The following is a 27,786-nucleotide window of genomic DNA, read 5'->3' as shown; positions in this document are numbered from 1 at the left end:
TCAATCAAATTGGGTAATACCTTAAATCACACAAAAAACAAACTTAAATCACATAAATTACATTTATAATTAATTGAAATATAAATAATAAATCAAGAAAGTTCCAAAAGGTACAAGTATGATGCAGGAGGCTATGGGGGCAAAGCTCGCTTGAGGGGCTGCCTGAGTCGTCTCCCCCCTATGTCCCCCTTCTCCCCTTTCTCCGTTGAGGTGGTAAGCAGCTGAAAGATGTCTTGGCCAACGTGCACAGGACTCGTTATGTTACATTAGGTAACCAGCACATTTTATGTACCCACGGAATTCAAATCAGGTTGGGTAAGTCAGTAAATAAGTAAACAAAAAAAACAAAAACTAGAAAACTGCAAACAGCAGGCTAAAACGAACAAAAAAACAAAAGCCTTTGAAGAATAGAGAAACCTATTGGTGGGAGTACACTAAGGGTGCCTTCATGACCATATTGTTGCTGCCCAAAAATCCTACATTTGCACAAATTCAACCCTTGTAATATCTTGTTGAATAAAATAAGTTGTGTTTTCTTTAATCTTATCCCTAATCTGTGGAGGTATTTTTTGTTAATGATTAAGTGGACGATCCTCATCCCCGAAAAAGTTTGAAATGAATAATAACGAAAGGCAACGAAATTCAAAGTCAACAAAAAAAATTCAGAATCATCAGAGGTTTTAGGTGAAGCGTTTTACGCGCAAACACCATGACAAGACACACCATTCCCAATCAGCATTTGTATTTATTTTTCTCTAAAACATCTATCTTTTAGTTTCTACAAATGTTATGGTATTGTCTTATTTGTTTTTACATAACAAATCTATATGGGCTTCTTGTGCGTAGAAGCTAAGCAATGAATTGTATTTGCTCAGCATCTTCATAATGTAAACATAGCCAGTTAAACAATGTGTGGCCATTAGGGAGAAATGAAACCTTCATTGTTTTTTTAAGATATCAACTTTTTTTAAAATATGCAATGAAGACTATTGCACATTTTATCTGCATGGCATGTCCGTCAGCATGTATAACTCTAAACAAGGTTTGAACGCTTCAATTAATAAATGTGGCTTAGTGTATCCAAGAAAGAACATGTCATCTGCTGATTGCTTGATCAATCTGTGATATTGATTAGATCATCGATGGGCATAACACAAGCAATGTCACTTAATTCTCTACAGTGGCAAGCAATCTTTTCGAAATGGTTGAGCATCATAAATCAGGTTTGTCCTGGTCTTTGTTTGGTTAACTTAACTGTAGTTCACATGGCAGCAAAGGCCTTGTTCAAATATCCAGCAAGTCCCAGTTCTAGACATTTGAACAAATCAGTTCATTGGGATCCGAGCTTTTAAGATCTACGCCGCCCTTTGATTTCTTTTTGGTGAGTTTGGCATTTGATTTGATATACCGGTCTTTCTTATGGATGACCTGGATATACTGATCCGTGCTGCTGTTTTGCTGATCGCTGCTGGAAGCAATGGAAGCAGAATCCGAGTCCGTCAAAGAGGGATCCTGCTTTTGTTTGCATTTAGCCTTCACGTGGCGCTGCACGTAGCGGTCGTCCATTTCAACATTTTTCATGGCGGGTTTTCTGCGAACATGCGGTCTGTCTAGATCCAGATCAAAGCCTTCGTCCCAAGATTTGTACTGCATCTTAGCCAGGTCCTTCTCCGTTAAGATTTGACTGTCTGAGCGGTCTCCAATATAGAACTGAGGAGGTGGACGCAGGTCTGAAAGAGAACGCGGCCTATGAGACCTGTTGATCAAATCCCTCCTCAACTCCTCCTCCTCTTCTTCTTCGCTGAAGTGAGGAGAATACTCTCGGTGTGGTGCCCGGACAACATATCGTCTTACATTCCTTGGGTACAACTCCACAATATCGCCCGACTCCTCCATTCTGAAGTGTCTAGGTAGCCTCGAAGTAGATCGCAGTAGTTTCTTGCGCGATTCATGCTCGTTAACGATGAAATATCTTGTGTGAGGCCTACGGCCCACAAACCCTTGCGCGCCTGCCGCTGGCGCATCTGGATTCACTTGCCGAATGCCCTTTCTGAAAAGAGGTTCCGAATGCACGTCCTCCACACGCTTCTTTACCGATGCTTGTGCAAACGCCTTATTTCGACAGATGTCACTGGCACTTCCAATAGCGATGCCAGGGTGTCTGTAAAGAAAACCAAAATGTCAAACTTTTGTCAACAATTAGCTTGTAGACATCCTCATCCTATTACAAAGTGATTTTACCCCATTTCTTTATAACAGATGACTGAAGAAAAAAATAAACCTTTGTCATTTGAACAGTGAGCCCTCTAGAACCACTAACAAATACATTGCCCTTAGTCTGTTTTTTTAATTACACATCCTTTCCTGTATATACTGTGTCTTATTGTTTAGTTTCTTTTCAGTAACTGTGCATGATGGGGATCTAAGGAGATAGTAAACAATCTTTATTTCAAAGCGTATTAAAACTTTATATAAGATATGAAAGGCAGATCAAAAACATGCAGCTCAAAGTATATAAAATACAGTATTAAAACTAGGTAAGTACATTTGTAAAATGCATATACTAACGCCCTACATATATTACCAACAATGAGCCCCTTATGGTCTTAAACATTCTAACAGTTTCTCGCAATCAGCTGCATTATTGCTTCTTAAAACATGCATACAGCTGCAGCTACCTCTCTTGTTGGCAACAAGTGTATATATTTAATTGCCCCATTAACTGTTCTACAATTAGACCTCATTAGAATTGTTATTAAAAACCTCAACCATGGGTAATAAAATAATGGACAAAAAAATCTAAAAGTGCATCAGATCGCCTGTTGCAATAGCCATCATGCGGTTTGATTAGCGACAGTAAGCGGCTTGCCCTTAAAAGGAGCAAAACACTCCTTTTGCGTTTACTGGCGGACCTATGTAGATAGGCTGCATTAAGCCCATTACAACCATAATCATTGCACTAGATAACGACTGATTCTTGGACTCTAGACTTGTGTGCAATCGCACCTGGAGCATTCCAAGTGCCAACAGGAATTACCAATACATGATCTGAAACCCAAATAACCGGACATACTCAAAGAATATGGCAAAATACTACTTTATTATCAGCTCAAATAAAGTAGGGAAACCTGGAGAACAAACAGATTGTAGCTCACACACTCTCATCTAAGTTTCGATGACACAAAGGCTTTATACCTCGATGTACGTCAGCTATGACGTCATCCTACGTGGCAAATAGTAAAAACCTATCGGGCAAGGGGATTGGTTAAGGGAACATATAAACCTATACTTTCTTTATGTATTAATACCATAATTGGCTGCCTTCTTATCAGGTAGGCACGCCTTGAACTACCTCTAAATACGTATAATACAGATTAATAGCAGAATAACTACCGCTGATTGGCTTCTACAACATTGTATAGTACACTGCTACATAGGCCTTAATAAATGGTTGGCATTCTCTCCCAACCTTGGACATTTGGCATGCTAGTAGCACGTAAGAAAACCGAAACCCAGGTGCAGATGATGACATCAGTCCACTGCCCACTTTAGTCAATTAGCCCGCCATCTCTCATCAGTTAGGCCATAAGCCAAGGCTTCTCCTTTTTAGCTGACCTTGTCGACTGTTCTCTTCTCTGGAACCTTTAAGGGAGTGTAGATACATTGCTAGCTTCCTCAGGAGCTTAATGAATAGACCTTGTTCTTCAGTCCTACATAACGTGTGAGGAGACCACAAATTTGTCCATTCTGACCTTTTATTTAGTGCTATTTGATTCAATTATACGTTATTACTCTTCTTGGCCTCTGGAGACTTGGTTGTTGCCTCTTACATATGCTTTCTGCATCCTTCATTGTCCAATACTTGGCACTTGCAAATGTTTTCACCTCTGCTCAATCTAAAGAAAAGATGTCCTACGTACATGGCTTATCCTCGTTGACTCCCTTTGCACCTTGCAATTATTTCTTGATGTGGCATTCTAGATCTCAGGCCAACCAATCTTCTTTGTTCCTCGCACAAAACTGTTTTCCAGCGCCTTTCAGCTCTGCAGCCCTGGTCTGTCTCTGAGGTAGTTTGGTTATATTAATACGACATCAGCGTCCATCTTTCCACCATGGCCGCTTCATTCGCGTTATAGTTTTCTCCTGTAGCAAGCTTCTATATGTCTCATCTACCTTTGTGGTTCTGCGTATGTACATTTATTGTGTTTCTTCTCACGTATCTTTTCAGCATATATGATTTCTTCATCTCTTTATATTCGATTGCTTTGTTACTCCAATTACATTTTCATTCAGTAAGTATTTGCATATTGTTTCAATGTGTCCTCGTGCCTTCTCTTTACGATGTCACTTTACTCTTGTCTGACTTTACTCACAGCTTCTCTATGTCCAATGGGCTATGCAGACATCCTTCTACCACGTCGGTGCGAGGGTACATTCGATATGGTTGCCTGAGTGCATAACGTCTCTTGTATCTTCGATGTGGTTTTGGGATGATACCTAGTGTCTCACACAGTGCTCTTCTTCCAATATGACGGTGGCGAGGGGTTGGGCTCCATAAGTGACATGTACATCTGCTTCTCTACACTTACATGGAACTCCCTTCTACGGACCAAACGTTTTTGCCGAACCAAGAATAAATCCTCCCTATAAATGCTTGCAGGAGTGGCATAAAGACTCAGAAAGCAAAGACGTCTGAATGCTTTTTCTAGATAATTTGACCAGGAAATATCCCTTACAGTGCCTGATATCAACAGATCCTTTATAATCTCCTGAATTAGGTGACCTTTGGCTTGAGACCATAATCCTATCCAAAATATTAGGCGCATTAGGCCTATGTGGTCGTCTATATAATCCAACTTAAGTTCTTGGTGGAGCAAATGGCTTGAGATGTTCTTCACAAGCGTGCATTGTATGTGCTGAGGACCTACTCCACACCTCACCCCTGTGCACACACACTGCAATAGGCCGAGCCCAATAGATGTCAACTATGGTGTTGATGATTGACCCACCCAAACCTATGTAACGCACCACAGGCCTGGGTACATTTCAATGCCGTCTCGGTAATATGGTCGACCCAATTTGCCTTGTTGATAAATGTCACCCCTAGATAAGTAGATTGGTGGACCCAATCAAGTTTTTGGCCAGATGCAATAATGTGCGGTACATTTTTACTGGGCCTGCCAACGCATATAACTTTGGATTTCTTAACGTTTATTGACAGGTCCCTGCATCCCATATACCTGGCATAGCCAGTGACATGTTTCCGCAGTGCTGATGGAGTGCGTGCCAGCAGAGCTACATCGTCTGCATAAGGCCGCACAGGGCTGTGTCTCCCTGAGACTCTGGCCTTATCCCAGGTTACTTTGTTTAATTCCGCTGCCAGAGTGCTAACATAAAGGTTAAACATCAGAGGAGCCAGGCCCCATCCTTGCCTGACCCCTCACAATACGCTAAAAGAAGAGGCTAATTTGCCTCTGTCACCTAGTCTCACTGATGCTCTAAGATCACTATGCAGTGAAATCAATGCATTTTGATTGGGGCCTGGCATTCCGATTGCTTGTTGCGAGCTCCACAGCTTTTTGCGGTTTACCTTGTCAAAGGCTTGACTCAGGTCCATAAACCCCAAGTAGATTGGACAATCGTAGAGTTTGGTATATGTGTCTAATATCAGACTGATGTTCGGGACCTGTTCTATTGCGCCAACTGCTGCCCTAAACCTGTACTGCTCCTCTGGCAGAGTGTTCATAGTTTGAGCCCAATTGACAATGCGAGTGTGAATCACCCTGCCCAGCCATTTTGCAGTGGAATCGACCAGGAATATTGGCCGATAGCAGCTTGGATCCAATCTGTTGCCTTTTTTAAATATAGGGGTTACTATAGATTCCTTCCAGCTGTCTGGAAAGATTTTAGCGAAAACAGGTACCCAGATAAGGTGGTCTTGCCTAAACACGTCCGTCGGCACCTGATCTGGCCCCAGAACCTTACTACAGGGAATGGAGAACAGGGATTCGCTTCCTTCCTCAACTTGAAACTCCAAAAAGGGTTGGATGGTAGGGGAGAGATCCTGGTGCAAACAGCTTAAGGTCACCAGGTTGTCGCCGCTGAGATTAAACAGGCTGGAGAAATGATCTATCCAGGTTGAAGCTGTGGGAGCCACACACATGTCTTTTTTTGGGTGGTTACGCTGGGAAACTATCTTGTAGAAATTGCGTTTATTCGATTTTGTGGCTGCTGCCATCGTTTGCGCTGCCACAGTTCTTTTGCCTGCTTTAGTGCAATTGTATAGGATTGCCTCGCCGTGCCCATACACATTTATTTTCTATTTGAACTCTTTGCCATCTCCAGCAGCTCGGTCTTCATCTTTCTGCATTCCTGGTTATGCCATGGTGAATCAGAGTTTCCCCGTTTGCTGGGCCAGTGGGCAGTCGTCAAATGTGACTTGCAAATATCAATAATGCTATAGAATGCTTGGAGATGCGCGTTATCTGATTCAGTGCCGACAAGCATATCGCAGTGGATGGAAGGCGGGCGGTTATTCCATTTCTTGAGCAGGATTCCTACTCCATGGCTGCCCGAGTGAAACAGCCTCCGTGAGGTAATCGCGGTCAGGCTGAAAGAGAGAATTATTGGTGTGGTCGCAGAATACTGACAATATCAGGGCGTCATGATCACTCTCAGGGCGTTGCTCGATTTTTAAGTCCTGCATAAGATGCCAATCATGCGCATAGAGTATAAAGAACTCTATTGTCGAGCGGCACCTAGTAGGGCGGAAGGTGTATTGCCCCGGCCTACCTGCTGGTAATCTTCCGTTTACAGATCGCAGGCCACGTTCAACAAAATTCACCATAAGCATATCTCCCGTCCTATCCGAAGATCCGTCTCTCATAATCGGTGGCAATAGGTTAAGAGCTGTATCTATTTCCTGCGTAACAGCCTTTGTTGGCAAACAATCTCCAAGCCTTATATTGACGTCGCCCCCTACAGGTTGAGTGGATTCACAGTACGTTTGGCAGATACAAGATTGCGTAAACTATCTAAGCAAGTCAATAAGGAAGCTATACCAGATGCCAGGCGCAAGCGCTAGGAAGCATTATAAAAATCAATGACGGATACCGGACGCCCCATACTACAAGTAATGTTAACCCTTAACACTGTGTCAGAGACGGGTTCCGGGCTGCAAGTACATGCGTTGCAAGACCTCTTTTATTTATGCCTTTTTTACTCACAATTGCCAGAACATGGTACCCCAAAACATTTGAAAGCTGAATGAGTGTTATCTCCCAGGTCTCCTGTAAGAGCAATACATCAAAAACAGATATATATTCAATAAACTCCGGATCCCCGAGCTTGCTCTTAAGACCCGACCAGCTAGATTCCAGCATAACACTCTTAAGCACCCTTGCACCATGCTCAGCGGTGTAAGACCCCCTCTGTTGGGGATAGCTCTGGGCTGTATTGTACACCACATCCATGGCCTGCACAGACAGTTCGCTTCTCACTGAGTTAAATAGAACTCTCTCCAGAGGGTGACAGCCTCCCAGCCATTGAGGAAGCTCAGAAGGGGGGATTACCAGACGGCAATCCCGCCACCCTGAGCCTCCTCAGGGCTGGAGCCGCCATCTTCCATGGCCGGGGAACTAGATTAGTGCTTCCCTCTCTCCCCCATCCCACCCCATTCACAGATTTCCCTTCTCCCACCCCCATCCCACTTAGCTTCTTTTTAGTTCCTTTTCAGGAAAACTTCTGTCCCCAGCGCGTCCGCTCCCAATCTGCGACACGCCGCCATGGAAAGGAAGAAGGGACTATGTGTAGTCACGTCCGCTCCTTTCCATGGTGGCCATTTACTTTGTTTACATTTTTTCCTATTTTTATAATGCTCACCTTGAAAGGGAGAAGGGACTATGTGTAGTTCTTCCTCCTGTTTCTATAGTGGCCATTTTGTTTGTTTACTTTTTTTTTTACTTTTTACAATGGCAGCCATGGAAAGGGAGAATGGACTTCATTTTCCTATCCTTGGTGGCCATTTTTTCTTTTTTCGTAGTGAAACGCAGGCATGTTTTGCAAAGAAAAAAATGATTTTAGTACCCCACTCTTACGGGCAGGGGTACTAATAGCAATAAGCCCCTCGCAGGGGGTCATTGCTGCTTCAGGTAATGCCCTGGGGCATGCGTTAAGGCCCTTGCTTTGCACAGGCCTGTAACTATGGGTCCCGGGGCATCACCTGAAACGCTACTGCTCCCCCTGCTCGGGGCTAATTGCTTAATTAGAACACAGGCGGTAGGTGTTTCTTGGTCATTCAGGTTGCTCGGAACACACGCCGTGACCATTGATCTTCTCCTAGAGTTCATATTACGGGCTCGGTACACGCCATGTCTTCTTTCATTGACCTTTTCCTGGTGCTCCTCTTAGTTGGTGATTCTTCAACTCCTCTTGTGCTCCTTCTCGTTCCTTTACTTCTGTGCCTGGCATTCAGGGGCAATGGAAATAGAAAGAGGGCGCTTTCAGTTCACAAGGAACACTCTTACAATTCCCAAGTCAACCATGTTTGGCTTCATTTTATGTCTTTTGGGAAAGGCTGTTTGTCCTCCTGCCAGGTAGAATCTGCAATGCAGCCAGCTATCCTTCAGCGAAAAGGAAAATCACCTGAGATGTGATTGCCCCAGATTCGTACAGCCTTATAACCCACCGCTGCTTTGCAATGGCCGTTAACTTAGGGTTCCGGGCTTTAACTAACTAGGCTGCAGCTCTGGTCTGTAAACCTATATTTGCATCTTGAGTTAAATGTTTTGATCTTGGCTGCAAAGCATGAGGCACAGTCTCGGGGGAGTATACACTTGTATGGTTTGCATGTTTAGGGAACCCTTTGGCTGCTCGTATGTCTGACGCAGTTCCACCTGCCCTCCTGCAGCCTGGCAGCTGGTGTTCACATGGCCTTGGGGTATTATCAAATATACACTTGAGAGCAGCGCTGGTCCATGGACCGGCTCTTGCCAGGTCCGAGATCTGGCATCAGATGTCTGGCCGGATATCGGGAGCCGGCCTACCTCAGCCCTGACAAGGCTTTACCGAGCCTTCAGCCTCGCAAGGGAAGCTGGGGGCTGGGTGAACTAATCTGCACTGTGTTCCCTTCCCCAGCCACCACTCGCCCCGGTCCTATTTGCCGAGCCTGTTTCTTTCTTCTGGCTGTTTTCCAAATGTGCATCTTACACTTTCATAGAAAAGAAAAAGTCATTTCCAGACTCATAAATGCTGCTTGCAGTCACTAGTTCGCTAGTTTTTTTTAAATGTGTTTTTTTTTTACTATGTAATTTGGCTGTCCCTTGCTTTGTGTTTTATCACAGGTTATATTTATAAAGATGATATATGCTTAACAAACTGGTAAATCACAAATAAATGCTTCTGTTATGCTGACGGCAGTTATTAGGAAATTAAACTCTGGGTCCATGGGTGCCAACTTCACTACAGGGGCAGAAATACCCCCACCTCTGCCCTGAATATAAGCAAGTGACGAGTCCAACCCATCCCCTGGCCAAACACATTTTATGGCACTTGTTTTTTTTTTACAAGGAATTGCAAAAAGTAAAAGGATTATAAAGTTTTGAATATATAATATATCAGCAACGGTCTCTCAACCTGCTGAGCTACCCTGGTAGCCTTCGTACAGCAGGTCTGTGGATCCCTTAATGTATGAAAATCACTGCATTACCGACAGTACGTTGAGTGCACCACTGCCATGGAAGTGATTTAAAATGGAATTGATGTACAGGGCGGAGTTTGGAAAGAAACAGCATGAAAGAAATTGCACCATTTAAAAACTATTATTTTGAACATTTCCTTTGAGCAGAGTCCAACTGCCAGCTCCTCCCCCTGTGAACTCCGTCCTCTCCAATCTCCACCCCCAACCCGGCCCTTTTGGGATCCCCTTTACATTTTTTCCATTTCCACCACTGCTTGAGAGCTTGCTTCAGAATTTGCATGTAGTCTTTTGCTTGGGGTCTGTTTGTAGTTTAGCTCATGATGGCTGCACATATGTTCAATATGCTGCTTAAGTTGAGTATCTTACTCCCCCTTCAGGCAAAAAGGGGAAGTGGGCGAGTGCTGCTCACTTGCAGTCACGCAGTGGCCCTCATTACGACCCTGGCGGAAAGTAACTGACCTGACCGCCATAGCGTAAATAGCGTTTCCGCCATTGCACGATGGAGTAAAGTGCGGCTAATTCCGACCCATCGGGCACGAGCATTACGCCATGGCGGAAGTGCAAAGTCCGCGATGGCGGAAATGTCCCCAAAACGCCCCTCACCGCCGTCGTACGGCGCCCTAGGTGCAATTCCGCCACCCATCATAGCGGTCACCGTAATGAGCGGTAATCGCAAAATACGGTGACCGTAAATATACGGAAACGGAAGTAAAAACATGGGGCCGGAACGGGAAACAGCACGCCGTACACCTATAAAATCAGAATCCCAACACAACCATTAAAAATCCGACCCTGAGACACATCCCAACCCGTTAGCCACCCTAGTTAAAACAATCAAAATGGGAAAAGTTGCTAAAAAAGCGTGCGACCGCAAGCGGCAGGTCCACTTCTCCCATGAGGAACTCACCGTGCTCACAGAGACCCTCCAGGAGAATGCTGCCGTCGTCTTCTCGACGCAAACGACCAGGACGGCACTTGCGAACAAGAAGGCCATATGGGCCCTGGTGGCACAGCGGGTAAGTGCGGTGGGGACCGCACCCCGCAACCCACAGCAATGCAGAAAGCGATGGGACGACTTGCGGATACGCGTACGGAGCATACTATCAGCCAACCGTAACATTGCCACAGCTACCGGGGGAGGATCGGAATCACCCATCAAGTTGACCCCCTGGGAAGAAATCTGTGCCTCCACCATTGGAATGGAGAGTATAGAGGGAGTCGGAGGGATGGAGAAAGGAGTGCAGACATCCGAAGAATCAGGTAGGTGGGCCAAATAAAACAATGCTAAATCCACAATGTCCAATCATGTGAAGTACCATGTGTCCACATAGTGCAACAGAAACACATGTCCAGGAGAACGTCCACATACATTGGCCTGATAGCGCACTTTAAAAGTCACATTAAATACATAAATAATCAAAAATCCTAAAAACACCCTCTACACGTGCAGCATGCACACCCTAACTGCAGGCTGCAAAACAACTGCATCCTCAATCCACACAAAAATGAAACCACCTCCAAGGCCATGACCCAAATCACCCTCAGGTACCACCCCAATGCATGTGATACATTGCCATTCCAATTTCCACAGACCCATAAATAACGCTCGCCCTCCTTTACTCCACCACAGGGTCCGATTCAAACGACGAGCTCCAGGACACCCCTACCAGCACACCTGCAAAGAGGGCCAAGACCAACGGCCAAAGACCCTCCACCTCAGCTGCACGGATCAAGACACGGCAGCAGCACAAATCAAGTGGCAGCACACAGGAGGGGACTTCAACAGGCACCCCAGCAGCCAGCATGCCCACAACAGCAGCACCACAGGTCCCCCCAATGGATGCCACAGAAGGCACTGCTTCTGGTGGCAGCAGCACCATAGGTGACACTGCATTAATGGCAGCATGCTCCGACACAGAAAACGGTGCTGTCGATGTAGGACCCATCCATGACATGTCTCAATCCCCCTGTTTGTTTCATCCCGTACACCATGGGGATACCACGCAGGGGCACCCACAAGACGACGACTGGCCATCCCCCACAAGCCCTGTGGCAAGGCAACATGAGGTGATCAGCCCCTCTGTGACACCACCGCAAATGGCCATGGCCCAGCAGAGGCAACAGTCCCTCGACCAGGTGATCGTGCAACAGCAGCAACTGGCCACGCTCCTCAAGGTGCATGCTGATGAATGTGGGGGTTCTAAGGCAGTCATAGAAACATCTACTGAGACACTTAGGGCACAAATGGAGAGAAGTACAGAGACACTAAGGGTACAAATGGAGAGAAGCACCGAGAGCCTGAGGGGGGAACTGCATGCGACGTCCAAAGACGTATGTGGTGAACTTGCCGCTGTGCGCCGTGTGCTCACTGAGCTCTCACAAACCCTTAGGGACATGCATGGACGTGAGCAGGCAGAGACATCATCCGTTGCAAGTTCCGTCCAGGGCAGCCCCCAACGTAGATCTGGGAGGAACCTGCGCTCCACAGGCAGGGGTGCCCCTGATACCCGGAGAGGGGGCTTGCAATAGCGTCTGCCCACTGACAATGAGCATCTTTGGACACTGGTGTTCACGGGGGAGGTAGGAGGGTGGAGGGGGGGTGTTGGGCTTTCTTGGGTGGCGGGTCGATGGGGTGTGTAATATAATTTCACATATGCTATAAACATTACATAATCATCCAATGAGATGTGTGGACATTGATCTTTGTGTACGAGGCCTTTATTGGCGTACAGTCCACATTGTGCATGTTCCAGACACACACAGTGCCACAAGTCCCGTGTCCATGTATCAGCCACCAGGCGTGAGTGCTAGAAGCATGAATCTATGATATTCTGACGAATTTCACGGGCCTCCTGTGCCTCGCGGACTCCTTGAGGTGCTGCCACATCCCCACCCTCATCATGACCATCTTCAGGTGCTTGCAGTTCTGCGTCAGGGGGCATGGGCACATTTCTACGTACGCACATGTTGTGTAGCATGACACATGCCATGACCATCTTTGCAACCTTCTCATGGCGGTACAGGAGTGCCCCGCCAGACCTGCTGAGGCAGCGGAAACGAGCCTTCAGTAGGCCGAATGCCTGTTCAATGACTACATGGGTACGTGAGTGGGCATGGTTGTAGTCCTCCTCATGCTGGTTCTGTGGGTTCCGGAGTGGTGTAAGGAGCCATCTCTTCAGTGGATACCCGGCATCACCTGTATGTGGACAATAAAGGATGTTTGTGGAATGACATTGCTACGTACGCACCCCCCCCCCTTCCTGCCAGGTCATTGCCGCATCACATACCCCACATTATCATGCATGAAATGAGACTCACCGAGTAGCCAGGATCTGTTCCCTGCATGTCACTCCATGTAGCGTGGTATTGTAGAGTTCCTCAAGACCATAGAATCATGGGTTGATCCAGGAAATCGGGCACAACAATGTGTAAAGATCCTGTTGGAGTCACACACCATCTGTACATTAAGAGAATGATATTGTTTCCGGTTGCGGTACTGGGCCTCCATGGCATGTGGGACAACCAATTCCACATGGGTGCAGTCGATGGCACCAATGCAACCCGGTATGCCGGCCAGTGCATGGAATCCAACTTTTGTGTTTGTAATCTCCTGCTCCGAGCGTGGTAAAGAGATGTAGTCGTCTGCGTGCTTCAGGAGGGCATCGAGCACTTGCGATACTGTCCGTGACAACAGTGGCTGTGAAATGCCATGCAACTGTCCGACTGTGTGCTGGTAGGTGCCTGTGGCCAGGAAGTGGAGTACAGACACCACCTTCAGTAGGGGTGGGATGGCGGTTGGGCTATCTATCATGCTGACAAGGTCAGCGTGTGTCATGTTCACAATGGCGGTTATGGTGTCCCCGTCCAAACGGTAGAGGTTGTGGATCTGCTCAGCAGTGAGGTTGAACGGATGAGCTCGGAGGCGTGGGATTGCGGGCTGCCTGCGTGGTGGTAGTGGCTGTGCTGGTGGCCCTTGCTGGCCCTGCCTTGCCCTCCTCCTCCTCCTGCGTCTCCTCTGTGCGGCCGGTTGTTGTAGTAGTTGGTGTTCGTCTTCTTCTTGAAGTTGTAGTACTTGCAGTGCTATCAGGTCCCCCAGGGCCAACATCGCTAGTCCTGCCGGTAGCATTTTGGAGTGGGTGTGGTTGTGGGAGGGGGTTGGGTGTGCAATTTATGTGTTTTCAGGCTGTATAGCCTCCACCTGTGGTGATTCATTCCACCTGTGCCAGCTGCAATCCCCTTTGGGCGAGCACGTCCCGCACACAACGCTGCAATGTGACGCATGGCATCTTGCTATTACAATCATGTATTTAATCCCGATGGCAGTGAAATATTGGTTTATATGTTCATTCTGCTATGGTCCCATTGTTTCACATACTATCTTTGCAGTCGCGAACAAATTTGTGAAGGGTCAGTGGAATGTAGTACTCGATTAACGGTGGACCCTCATGCAGCACTGTACCGAGGTTCACCGACGGGCGGGGCGTCCCATTTGTGAGTGAAGCCAGTTGCCATTTTCACACACTGCCGCACTACATGGATGAATTTGTGATTTCAAGCGGTCACAGATGCCTTATCGACGTGATGTTGCAAATGAGGAATTCGAAGGACAGCGCTTTCGGTTTTCAGCTAGCGGCGAGGAGACGCCCACAGGTCTGACTGCAAATATAACGTTCTATTGTTTAATGTCCTTGGGACAGGGGCCATGGCGAGAATGCAATGATTGATATGAATAGTATGGGATGCGCAATAGCGTAGTGGACGATAAGGCAGGACGTTCCCAAATACATGTTACTTCACAACACTAGAATTCCGGGCTGGAGCACAGTGGATTTTGCAGACTGCATTACGCACAGACTCAATGGAAATTTCAAATGTGATGTGAGTAAATAATCAGGCGTTTTCATACCGGGATGAGGGAATGATGTATGGATGCATGGACAGATGATTTAATTGAGAGTTTGCCATGTACATGGCTTTTCGGGATCTATCCCCTTCCCCTGCGCTATGTGATGCATTGCTGCCATAGTGGGACCATCGTCTATCTGCCCTTGTTGAACCCTCCCTGTCTCGACGCGCCTTCAAACACTTGTGTCTATGCACGTTACGAATCCCATCTAATGGATTCTGTCTTAACAGACGCATGCACACAAACACTCGTTTGTAATAGTGTTTTCACCTCGATTTATATAGTTATGATTCGCAAGTGATTTTTGGGTGGAAATAATCCTTTTGAGTGGGCTAGCATGCATATGGCTGTGGATTTAGTGTGATCATTGAAGTGAGTAATACAAATGAAGTTCTGATGCCCATGCTATTCTTTTTCATTTCATTTGGGTGACAGGTATCTCCTCCCCTTTTGCCGCTGCCATCTGTATGCCACTCCTGCAGATGGCTTTTACTCCCGACACCTGCTGCTTCGAGTTAATCAGTGGAGCACCATTACGATCTTATGGGACGATCGCCAATGGGCCACATGCCCTTACGCAGTACTAGTGGCTAGGAGCTACATATCAGCCTTTCAGCTGGACTAGTGCCTACCTAATGGGACGGCCCTGCGGTTCTCGGCGCTTCCATGTTGCCTTTTTGAACGTGAATGTAGCCCCTGTGTACCATGAAGGAACAGGGTGTCACACAAGAAGAAGCTGGTCATTTATTGCGGATGCAGCCCACAGTAATGAAAAATATTTTGGAGTTCATGACCTAATAGCTGTATGGGCTTGGTGAATTTGATGTGCATTAAAATGTGATTCTGATTTCAACCGTGTAGCGTTATTCTTTGCAAGTAATGTAGCATATTCCTATTTGTGGAGCGGTGTATTGTGAGGAGATCTGCATTGGGTTCCGGCTTCTGAGTATAGTTGCGTGGTACTGTACTGGCCGCGTTTGCCTACGAAGCCCAGTAAGGTCAGGGATGGGGCCTGCCATTATGACTGTTTTGATGATGTCATGCTCAGGGGCGGGGGATTAGCTTTTGTGTAACAGATGCCGGTCTGCCAGGTGGATTGGTGGAATGATGTGATTATCAGTAAATGGCTGGTCACAGGTGCTTGTGTTTGCGTGCGTTTCTTGGAGGGAGACTGAGGTCATGTCCATTGGAATAGCTTCTGTATTCGTGCCATCTGTGCCCTGCAGCTCCCATTGGCCCCTCTTGAGATGAGCCTGGCTGCTCAGTCACTCTGCCAACTTGTGTGGTACATGCTTATGCTGATGGTTGGTTTGTTTACTGGCAAGGGTACAGGGCTGGTGCAGTCTCCCTCAGGATACTGCTTTGAATGTTGCCTTACACTGGTGTCAAGCGATGGGGGCCTGTTGTTGTTTTGTCTCATGTTTCAGTTCATATTGCTGTACTTGAACCTTCACGTGCCTGTGCTGCATCAGTACGGCAATGGTGACATGCCAAATATGGATGGCCACTCACAAGGCACTTGGAGCCCCTACATTCATTTGTTCGTTGGCATGCATGGGTGACTTGTACATTTCACTGGTTGCATTGTGTAACTTCATTGCACCTACGAGGTGTTGTGCAATGTGGGCAGGGAGTGGTGTACAGGCACTCAGTAGGGCCATTTACAGTTGGTTCGCGATGCCGTAATTCTCACCATGGCGGAATGGTACTTTCCGCCATGCTTGATGGCGTTAAGTGAATGTCCGCTAGGGTCAGCATTCGCGTACCGTTGCGCCATGGTGGTAATTACGGTTTTGCATGGCGCGCGTGCGCGTACTTGGTGCAGTTTGCGTTGGCGTTCACTACGGTGTCGCTGATGGCATCGTACTTTACGGTGACGGGTCATAATCGCACCGAGCGGTATTCGATGGCGATATTGTATTTCCGCCATCGTTTTTCGATTTCCGCCAGGGTCGTAATGAGGGCCAGTGTCATTTAGTGAAATCAGAATACGAGTACCCATCATAAGATGCTTCCAGGGTCCACACAACCTCCTCTCCCATGTACCCCGAGAGCAGGCTATCTGCTCCCCTGTGTTTCTTCCCCTCCATGTTCGTAGATCGCTTGACGCCAAATTGCCTTCCCTTTCTCTCATTTTTAGCTCTGCGTTCCTTTCTTCTCTGATTCACTCGCTGTGTTCTTCCCCCTATGATTGTAAAGCGCTCCATTGCTTCCCGAAGCCAGGTCCGCGCTCAGTAGATACCCAAGTAAGAATAATACTTAAGAGCAGAGTATCATTGAGATGTTTCCCAAGGTGTGAATTGATCTGAGAGTTACTATGCTCCCCAACGTAAAGAACGAAAAGAACAAATGTCCTCCTGGGCTGGGTAGCACAGGAGGAAATGGACCAGTGTCGGATGGCGAAACACTTGTGTACGGGCGCGTTATAAATGCCATATCGTGTCATCTTTCGGTGCTGTCCATAGCTCTTGCTACTAACAGGTCGGGATGATCCTTGAAAATAAACATAAGTGCACCGTTATGAGGAAATAGCGAGGGAGGGTAATTTTTCACACCGCTCTCTGTGCATAGCCATGATGGTTTCAGCCAATCAGCAAACTCTTCTAAGACTTTCCATCAACAGTGTTCATGACTTTCATGGGCCGTTCGGGCTCCTTTTGCTAAAAGACAGTCCTGAGAGACAGTTGGGTCCTTTCTGGAAGGAGAGAAGCCATGTCCATGTGCCTTCTCTCCCCAGATCCTCTCCTGGAGGACCTGGAGAGTAAGGTGAAGCGCTCAAGGCAGGAAGGAGAGGTCACCTTGGCAACTCACCGCGCCTGCTGCATGCTTCATCATGAGAGCGACAGTGCTTACTTTTAATCCTCATCCTTCAGCTGGGTCCCCGGAACAGTGACTTCTTCGGGAGATCGGATATGCCGATTGCCAGACCCCCCAACCCAACACCCGGAAAGTACCTCTGCACCCACGACTCTGGACCACCTCGCAACCGGACCAAATGCATAGGTAGTTCCTTTTAGCAGCCCCTACATACCTGGGGCGGTTTTTCTCATAATCTGAGTTTGGGGCAGAGTTGCGATTGGTTTCCCCATAGGCATATAGGGGGTCATTCCGAGATTGGAGGTAGCCATGGTGCTATTAGCTCCATGGCTGCCTCCATACCGGGTTCCAATACCGGGTTCCTGCAATGAGGAATTACCCGGTCATTCAGACATTGGAGGACCCGCTAATTCCTCCTTGCAGGAACCCATCCCCATTCCCATTGAGCCCACATAGGGCTCAATGGGAATGGGGAGGGAGGTAATAACGGGCACATTACCAATGGCCCGTTATTAGCTCCCGCTTCCCCTCGCGGGACCCGGAAAGGATGTCTGGTTTTACCAGACGTCTGTTCCGGGTCTCGCTTTGGGAACCTCGTAATAGGCGCTCCCATAATGAAGGGTGCCGTTCCTGTACCGGCCCCCTTCATTACGGGAGCACCAGGGTCGTAATGAGGCCCAGTGAGTTCTTCTTGGCGGCCCCCTCGGTGAAGAGGAATTGGGAGTTGCTCCTTTCCTTTTGAGGACCTTATCTTACCCAACCAGTCTGTTTTATCAATTGCCCCTATTGTTTTATTTATTTATTTATTGCATTTGGTTATAGGCCCAAACCCTGGGGTGTCACGGCGTAGGTTACAAGATTACTTGGAAGCGTAGTCATTACATGTTAGCAGATTTTCAGGCATACACTGTTATTACTTGAGAGCAGGTACAGAAAGTTGCACGAGCGAATGGTTACACATAAAGAAATTGAGCGGTTGCATGGTGATACAAGTTTTCAATCTAACAATCTAATATTTACATTCACAGTTATGTTATGGTATGGAGGCCTAGTGGCTTTAGAATTTACTAAAGAGCCAGGTTTTAAGGGTTTTCTTGAATGTTGGGAGGGAGGGTTCATTACAGATATTGGCTGGTAAAGTGTTGCAGATTCTCGGGGCTGCTACTGGACTTGCTTAGGCCCTATTCAAGTATTTAGCTGTTAACTAGCCCAACTACACCCTGGTATTTTGAGCTATTTGGCTAGGGAGGGCCGGCTTAGACTTTTGGGTAATAGCTTATAATTATAAGGTGTCTGACTAGGATTCTCTAACCATTTTTCTTTCCCCCATTTCACCTCACACAGTATTGCCTTTGGTCTGTGCTTCTAGAAGTGGGAGTGGTGACTCAACTCCTACTGTGTAAATACGTGTATATGATTGTGCTTATGTATCGTGCAGTGTTGTTCACGTTTAATTGCAGGTATTTTAATAAAAGGTATATTTTTAATGTACATCTGTGTGGACCTCTATTACCAGATAGTCTCTAAGCATTGTTAGCTGTACCTCTATACCAAACCTCTTGATTTACCAAGACTAAGCCTTACTGCTCAGACTACGATATCCAGTGGGAGTTCGGTTAGTCCCAAATGTGGAAAAACCTTGTAAATCCAGTGGGATGGCCTTTCAGAACTCCACACTAGCGGTGTTTCTGAAAATCCCTCCTAACAATTAGTGGCAAGCTGCGGGATGCAGGTGTGAGTATTCAGCGGAACATCGCCGAGTTCACAATGAGTGGAATCCACATAGAAAATTGCATTAGGCATTGAGGTGCTATACAACTAGACGGGCCTATGGACACGGAGGAGCAGGCGGCCAAATCCATGGGCAACGGTAAGGTGGGTCAATTGAAAGGCGTGCTGGGTTTGGGCATCTCAGGCATTAAGAAGGGGCCCATCCATACAATCATGGATCGCAAGAAGCAGCCAGTGCTCCTCTCATTGGAGGGGCGGTACTGGTTCTGGGACTAGTACTGGGTCTCCTTCCTGTGCCTATTCCTTCCCCTACTGCCTATGTAACTACCTCTGAGGCTGTAAACCTCTGGAGCTTAGAGAGAGGAACACTCGAGATCCAAGCTCATGGAATGAGACTCAAGTTTACTAAGATTACTTTTGTCAAAGCCTCCTTTTGTGCCTCGTACACAGCCAAGTCCTGTCTCTGACACCGCTATCAGCTGGCACGGCTTTGCCAGATCTCCCGCCAGCCATCGGCAGGAGGGCATCCACCATACACAATGCCTATGCACTGTTGAGCACAACGTAAGGTCATCACACATCCACAACATGACTTAATGTAAGGTCATCACCACCACACTAGTAATTGCCTCCATGAAAGTTCTGTTGGCCAACAAGGGAAGCTCTCGACCCTTCTTTTCATTACATTTTCTTCTGGTGAACCCACTAAGAACGATACCTTCATCCCAGCAATCACAAAATGCACCTTTTGTGTCCCTGACTTGTCCCACTCTTCTCTTTTCTCACTCCACTGGGCTCTGCTTCCTTTTCACCTCACAGACCATGATGTCTGTCGTCCTGGGCGGGGTCTCAGTCCACCTCTACATGGACATGGCTCCGCGCGCTTGAAGACCACAGCCATGGCGATGTCCATGGTACAGTAGGCTAGTAACAGAACATAACAGCCCTCCTCCCCATAATATCGTACCTGTTTGGGGCATGCTCGGGTCTATGCTTCTGGATGCCAGGAATCGTGGGGCTTGGGGTGACGGCCACTGGTCGTGCAGTTTCCGCACGGGGAGCCGATTGGGTGATGGTTTGGATTCGGCTGCTCCGGCTTCCGGGAGATTCAAAGTTGACCACGCTGCCATTTTTTCTGGGCGTCGATGAGCGAATGGAAGACTCCTGGCTCGTGATGTCACTCTCCGGCTCTTGTCTTTTGTCATGGCCGTCAATATTTTTAAATCGGGCTGTGAACGACATTTTGGTTACATGTACAACGTATGCATGTATGTAAGCGCCCCAAATTGTTCGCAGTGCCTGGAATTTATGCTAGTATGTCAGAATGGAAGGAAAAGTCAGAGAGGCCACAGACACTAGGGGAATGTACTCTGTGCTGTTTTGATATGAAATGATAGGTTATTTATAACACGCTTAACACCCAGAGGTTTCTAAGCGCGGACCCGGGGATCTAACCTGTGTTGCTCCGTGTTGTCTTGCTTCCAAGGCGAGCATGTTGCCCCTGAGCTATCCTCCCGTCATTGGGTCATTGGACAAATTGCTGGAGCAGATGATAATCCACCGACAATAGCCAGTGCACAAGACACTGAGTACAGAAGTGATATAGAAAATGGCGCTGATATGGCCCAAACTATATGACCATGAAACTGACACCGGAAGTGGCCGATAGGGCTCCAGAAGCGATATCGCGAGTGCTTCAGAACTGAGGAAGACACTGGCCCGCCAAGGATGAAATAGGCCAATCCCGGGAGGGTGTACGTTGCAGGTGACAGTGACGTGTCCAGCACAGACACAGCTTCTGCCCCAGAAGGACATTTGCCTGTAGAACTAAGGCCTGGGACACTGCTAGCGCCCTCTAGAGGACACAGGAACCGTGGCAGTGAGGGGAACAGCTGAAGGCAGCCACCGCCATTCATTTCCACAACAGCACTTCACTCAAACACAACACGCTAGTCTTGGGAACAGGTCAACCCCAGACCACATGGGTTCCATACCTGGCTTGGACTGACTCTGCCTTTTGTTCTACAAAAGCCAGTCATTTGAGTCGAACAACTGGGCAATAGTGTTGGCGATGATTATTACAGTGCTTAGGCGCTACAGTGCTTCACTCTCGGGAGGATAGCTCAGGGGCAACGCGCTCGCCTTGGAAGCAAGAGAGGCAGAGCAACATAGGTTTGATCCCCAGTTCCGCACTCAGAAACCTCTAGGTATTAAGCACGTTATAAATAACCAATTACAATTAGAAACTAGAAGAATTTGCAATGAAGTGTATACAATAAAAAATGTCTTTTTAGAATTCAAAATATTTCTATTTGTTAATAATTGGCCCCTGTGTTTAGTCACATGATAACTGGTGTAAATTAAAGAAATATTTCATCTCATCATACATTTATTTCAGAATTACACGGCAGGTTCCATTAAAAACAACACAAAAATAACAATGTCAAATATAAAAACATAAGCAGACAAAATAAAGTCTGTAAAATACAGCTAAGAATATCCAGATTACGCTCATAGAAATGTAATGAAATGCTTCCTATTGGACAATGCATACTTCCAAAAAGACAGAAATGCCCACCCACCACATGGTGACTCCGCCCACACAGAAATATCACCCAATTAGGGAAGATGTCAAGTGGTTAACAGTCTCCATGGGGCAAGCCCCTAGGCCACTCACAGCACCACTCATCTTTCATGTCTACTGCCAACGTCAGTGGCACTAGGTGTGCCTGTACAGCACCCTCTGCCCGCTTCAAAGGAAGTTATCCTGGTGAATTTCTGCCAGGGTTCCGAGGGGTAGACATTATTGTACATGCTCTGTACTCATTTGCCGTCATATTTCACCTTGTAAACAAAGTGCATTTTTTGCACCAGTGGGGCATTGCAACATGCACCATTCCTGGCACCCTTATTTATGTGCATTGAGGTGGGCAAGCAAATATTTTGCGACACACTTTGTATGCAGACTCTTTGTGTCCAGTTGTGGAATTCATGTAGCACCATATGTTTAGCAAAATTCTAGTTTACACCCACCTTTAAGTAATGTATAATGGGCTAAACCATGTGTCCATTTCAAATTATTTTCAACCTGACAGGCCCTCAACATTGTAACCTTAGCTTTAATCCTAAAGCTACCCCTTAATTCTATAGTGTACCTAACCCAAACCTTGTCCCTTCTCCATCCATTCCTCAGCGTGAACCCAATGAAAGAGAAAACTCTGAAAATCTGATCTGAGGAAAATGGTCCCTGATGAAGAGCACTCAATGAAGCGCTATACGTCTTCCTGCGTCTAAGCACTGTAATAACAGGCAGGGTTATTGCCCTATTGATGGCACTCAGTTTATCATCCTTGGAAGGATAAAGGGCGGAGTCAGACCTGTTTTATGCACACTGTACACAGAGGGCTATATGTATGCACACGCCCCGGCACGCACCGTCCCCGTCTTTGCACCTACCGACTGCCATTTGAAAGACCTTCTTCTTGTCTTCATTTCTCTCCTGCAACAAACAAAGGTGTCTTAAAAAACATAAACAAAAATACAGTTTTTTCAAAATCCCGTAAAAAGAAATTGCTGTGGAGATGTGCGCTTTGTAAACTACTCCACTGCCTATTAATTGTATACAAGCACAATCAACAAAGCTGACAATTGGGTGGAGGTGAAAGAGCTTGAGCAAGTGGTGCAGGGATTATTTTGAGCGAGCGGAACAGGGATTATTTTGAGCAAGCAGTGCAGGGATTATTTTGAGTGAGCAGTGTGGGGATTATCTAGAGCGAGCGGTGCAGGGAATATCTTGAGCAAGCAGTGCAAGTATTATTTTGAGCGAGTGGTGCAGGGATTATTTTGAGTGAACAGTGCAGAAATTATTTTGAGTGAACGGTGCAGGGATTATTTTGAGCGAGTGGTGCAGGAATTATTTTGAGCGAGAATTGCAGGGATTATTTTGAGCGAGCGGTGCATGGATTATATTGAGTGAGCGATGCAGGAATTACCTTGAGCGAGCGGTGCAGGGATTATCTTGAACGAGCAGTGCAGGGATTATTTTTAAACAAGTGGTGCAGGGGTTATCTTGAGCGAGCAGTGCAGGGAATATTTTGAGCAAGTGGTGCAGGGGTTATTTTGAGTGAGTGGGGCAGGGATTACCTTGAGCGAGCAGTGCAGGGATTATTTTGAGCGAGCGGTGCAGGGATTATTTTTAAGCGAGTGGTGCAGGTTTTTTTTGAGCAAGTGGTGCAGGGGTTATCTTGAGCTAGCAGTGCAGGGAATATTTTGAGCAAGTGCTGCAGGGGTTATCTTGAGTGAGCGGTGCAGGGATTACCTTGAGCGAGCTGTGCAGGGATTATTTTGAGTGAGCGGTGCAGGGATTATTTTTAAGCGAGTGGTGCAGGGGTTATCTTGAGTGAGCATTGCAGGGATTATCTTGAGTGGCGAGTGGTGCAGGGGTTATCTTGATCGAGCAGAGTAGGGATTATCTTGAGCAAGCGGTGCAGGGATACTTTTGAGCGAGCAGTGCAGGGATTATCTTGAGCGAGTGGTGCAGGGGTTATCTTGATCGAGCAATGGAGGGATTATCTTGAACAAGCGGTGCAGGGATAATTTTGAGCGAGCAGTGGAGGGATTATCTTGAGCAAGCAGTGCAGGGATTATTTTGAGCGGCGAGTGGTGCAGGGGTTATCTTGATCGAGCAGTGGAGGGATTATTTTGAGCAAGCGGTGCAGGGATAATTTTGAGCGACCAGTGCAGGGATTATCTTGAGCGAGAGGTGCAGGAGTTATCTTGAGCGAGCAGTGGAGGGATTATTTTGAGCAAGCAGTGCAGGGATTATTTTGAGTGGCGAGTGGTGCAGGGGTTATCTTGATCGAGCAGTGGAGGGATTCTCTTGAACGAGCAGTGCAGGGATTAATCATCCGACAGCACTCATGCATGTTGACTGCGCAATACTCACGTTTTGGATTTGACTTCTGAGCTGGTTATTGGTGAATTTCAAGGATCTTGCAATACTCTGCAGATAGTAAATTAACATGCTGCAACAAAGGCACAGAGAAGCAAATAACACAATCTGGAAAAGCTTCGGTGATTGTAACACAGAGAGACTTCTGCTCATTGACATGAAATTTACTGGGAATTAAAGACCTTTGTTTTTACCCCAGAATTCTAGCAAGCTATAACTTGTAACCCATTTCCTGAATCTGTATTTGTCTCCCTGGGATGAGGAATAGCCAATTAGTTTAACTTGTAAATTAGTTGGTCTTGGTCATGCGACTTTTCTCTGCGCGCGTAGCCGTTGCGTTGTATGTTGATTATGCTTTGAAATGACATGGAATCTTCCCTGGTTGCCTCTAACCTGTGTAGTTATTGGTCTTGTGAATTCTTCTCCGCAGGGCGCAGCCTCTGCGTTGTATGTTGACTACGCGCAGAAACTGACGGTCATTGCTCTAGAAGTCTGAATTGGTGTAGACCTCATTGCAGAGCCTCATATATTTTATGCAAGTCAAAAATTATTCTGCGGTTAGACAGTGGGTTGGTTGGTCCAAGGATTTTCAAAAAAGGCCATTGAAGCCTGGGTGCTTCTCTGCTTCCCCAATAAACATTAAACCTTTAAGTGCCAAGGACGAGTATGCTCGTCCTTTTTGCATAGACTCGCATAATAGCCTGGCACTTCATGCGTGAAGGCTTTTCATAATAAGGTTTTTCAGTAACAAACACTACAACCCAAAAAGTGAATGTGGCGTTTCTATTGTTATCATCCTGATGAAGCTCCAAGTGATAACAGCAGTGAAACATGTGTCGAGGAATGATTTAAGAAACTGAGAAGTATTTGTTTTCTGGAAAAATCTGAAAACGAAATAAATCCATGCATCCATGAGAGATTTGCCCAGTCCTTAAATCTGCATCATTTAAAATGGGCACTTGATTCAATACAATTGCAACCCCCCCATCTCTGTTTCTAGTAATGCAAAAATTGGACCTCAGCAGCACGGTGTCATGAGGTTTAATGCCACCATTTCTCACATATAGAAAACACTGAGCACAATTGTCTTCTGTGCCTGCAAACCTTGTCTCGACCAGAACAGATCACATGGCTTCTATCAGACTGTCATGACAGCGGGTATTCCTGCAAGAAAGCCCACGGCTCCCCTGAAGGCCGCGGTACAATGCCGCCTGTTTGTGCCACCGTGACTTCTGCCATTTAATGAAAGCAGCGCCATTGGTGACAGCATTGCAATGCAAATGCTTATTTTATTATATTTTATGATTTATAGCGCAAACCTGCCCCGTAGGCAGCGGAGCGCTTTACAGGGTTCAGGAGAAGCCAGAGGCTAGCGTCACTAACGCAGAACTGTGACGGGAGGCAGGTCCTAGATGCAGGCCCCCTGGCCCGCAGTCCAACCTGATTCAGCTCATACATATGTGCTGGATGGACAAGATGCAGTGCCTTGTGGGGCTTATCTTCCACCGGCACTGGAATATCACACCCAGTAATGAGGCCGACACACTGGGCAATTGCAGCACAGACAATAGAGGTCCACAGTGTTATTCTGTAATTCCTCGGGTTGGAATCGTACTAAAATGTCGCCCTCATTTGTGCACCCCCACAGTAACTGCGACTTTGGGGGCGCACAAAATACCGACTCCCATTACTGCACCCAAGCAGAGTGGAGGGTTGCAGGGGTGTCCCCCGCTCTCCTTGGGTGCAGTAACGTTAGTCGGGGTTTGCGGGGGTGTCCCCTGCTTACCATTTTGGTAAGCGAGGGACAAGAAAGTAATTTTTTTGTTAAAAGCACCCTGCGGCGTCAGCTCCGACCCACGTAAGGGGTAGCGTGGAGTTGGCGGAACACACAGTAGTGTGCGCCGCAAAGGTAAGTGGGGTGGGGGGGTCGGATAAGTGATTCCGGGCCAGGGGACACGTATAAAGTTATCTATTTGATCAATGCGTCGCCTCGTAATTGATGTCGACATTTTCGTTGGCTCAGTTATAGGCGGCGTAGTGATCACATAGATCCCTCAGGTTAACTCTACCTGCTCTAGCCATACCGTGGTCATGAGCGTAAAATATTAGGAAGACTATTTGCTCTAGTGCCACGCTTTAGAGGGCCAGGCAGGACTGCAGGGAGCCTCCGAGCAGGCGTGAAGTGCAAAGAAGCCCCATGTCACGTATCTAGGGGGAGTGCTTGTCTGAGTTCCGAGCAATCATGTGTTAGGGCATAAACTAATCAAGTATGTGTCATAAGACATTTTAAGTGGAGCTTAGACAAGCCAGAGCAGTGTGTTTTGTATATGTTTTGTGTGAAAACAAAATGGTGGTGGGACTGCTCTCTCTCCTCTAGGGTAATTAATCTATCTATCATTCTATCTATCTCTCTCTATCTATCTATCTATCTATCTATCTATCTATCTATCTATCTATCTATCTATCTATCTATCTATCTATCTATCTATATCTATCTATCTGTCTGTCTGTCTGTCTGTCTGTCTGTCTGTCTGTCTATCTATCCATGTATTGATTTATCTATCAATCCATCTATCGATCAATCTATCTATCTATCTATCTATCTATCTATCTATCTATCTATCTTAGTCAGTCACTTGCATCTGTCTATACCCTCAAGTAAATTCACTCCCTTTCCCCCCAAATCCACTATCTTTTATGACAGTTTCCTGATAATAATGTCTATGTTCAGTACCCCTTTGCTGCCGGAGGACACTATGAGTGAGTTCTGCTCCGCGGCTCACGCAACGATACTCACAAGAGGAGAAGCAGGGCCGGCAGGATGACTATCGGGCTGCTGATGTAATTGACAACCGTGTTAAACCAGCCGGGGAAATCCGCCTTGATTGTTTCCGAGACGATGTCGTAGATTTTCTCTTGTCCACTGCGGGGTCAAAGGAAAGAAGGTTAACTTAATGCTCAGCGATTGGTTGCAATACCAGCTCTTTCCCCTTATACTGACATGCAAGTACTGAGAGTGGGCACCTGGGAATTGAGGAGCAAAGCGCCTAGAGAATGGGCTCTGTTCTTAAGGAATGGTGAAGGATTTGCAGAGGAATATCTTGAAGACATTTGGAATGCGGGAGGACTTTCTAGAATTCCGAATGATGGATTGGACCCCTTATAGCAGGCTTGCTTGGGGCCCTGTTGCCTTTATATTTAGAGAAACTCCTCTCCCTCTTTGATTAATCTTTAGACTCTCACAAGGAATGCAAGATTCACCGGACTTCTTTTGGGAGTACTACCTGCTCCAATGTCCTCAGCTATGAGGTGAAGACAGAAGGCATCCAAGGCGGAGAAGAGCTCGGTCCCGAACCACCCCAGGGAAGATTGGGATGAATTGCTGTGCAGCAAGACATTACTGCAAACAGGACCCTGTTCACTGGAGGTGAAGGATCCGCTGTAGAGACCAGCCACACTCCCTGGAGTAGGGGTGTGGAACAGGGCTCACCTTACCCTGAGACCCTGGATGGGGCCTCCCAGCAGCCCAGAACTCAAGGGCCAACTCTAGGCCATATTCCTGCATTGAACGGCTTGTGATCTACACTGACTCAGACATCGCCTTCATGTCCCAAACTCCTTCCAACTGTGTGCCGTTGCCTTTTGCTCCACACCACACGTTGAACCCGGTCGTCCAGCTAACCA

The 27,786-nt window shown here is 46.8% G+C and overlaps 1 protein-coding gene across 1 annotated transcript in view; it reads right to left on the bottom strand.

The window, feature by feature from the left end:
• Positions 1–725: 725 nt before the first annotated feature.
• The window catches only part of TMC3 (transmembrane channel like 3), a 244,009-nt gene continuing 216,948 nt past the window's right edge, over positions 726–27,786 (bottom strand). The window contains exons 18-22 of the mRNA XM_069625138.1: positions 26,900–27,025; positions 24,097–24,175; positions 22,608–22,650; positions 20,119–20,380; positions 726–2,161 (exon numbers count right to left, since the gene is read on the bottom strand). Coding sequence (XP_069481239.1) covers positions 1,309–2,161; positions 20,119–20,380; positions 22,608–22,650; positions 24,097–24,175; positions 26,900–27,025 — 1,363 coding nt within the window. The 3' untranslated portion in view covers positions 726–1,308. The remainder of the gene's footprint in view (positions 2,162–20,118; positions 20,381–22,607; positions 22,651–24,096; positions 24,176–26,899; positions 27,026–27,786) is intronic.

This window comes from Ambystoma mexicanum, chromosome 11 (genome assembly GCF_040938575.1).
Source record: "Ambystoma mexicanum isolate Mex_15411 chromosome 11, UKY_AmexF1_1, whole genome shotgun sequence".
NCBI lineage: Eukaryota > Metazoa > Chordata > Amphibia > Caudata > Ambystomatidae > Ambystoma > Ambystoma mexicanum.
Note: the sequence above shows the minus strand (reverse complement) of the source record. Positions and strands in the feature narration are given on the sequence as shown.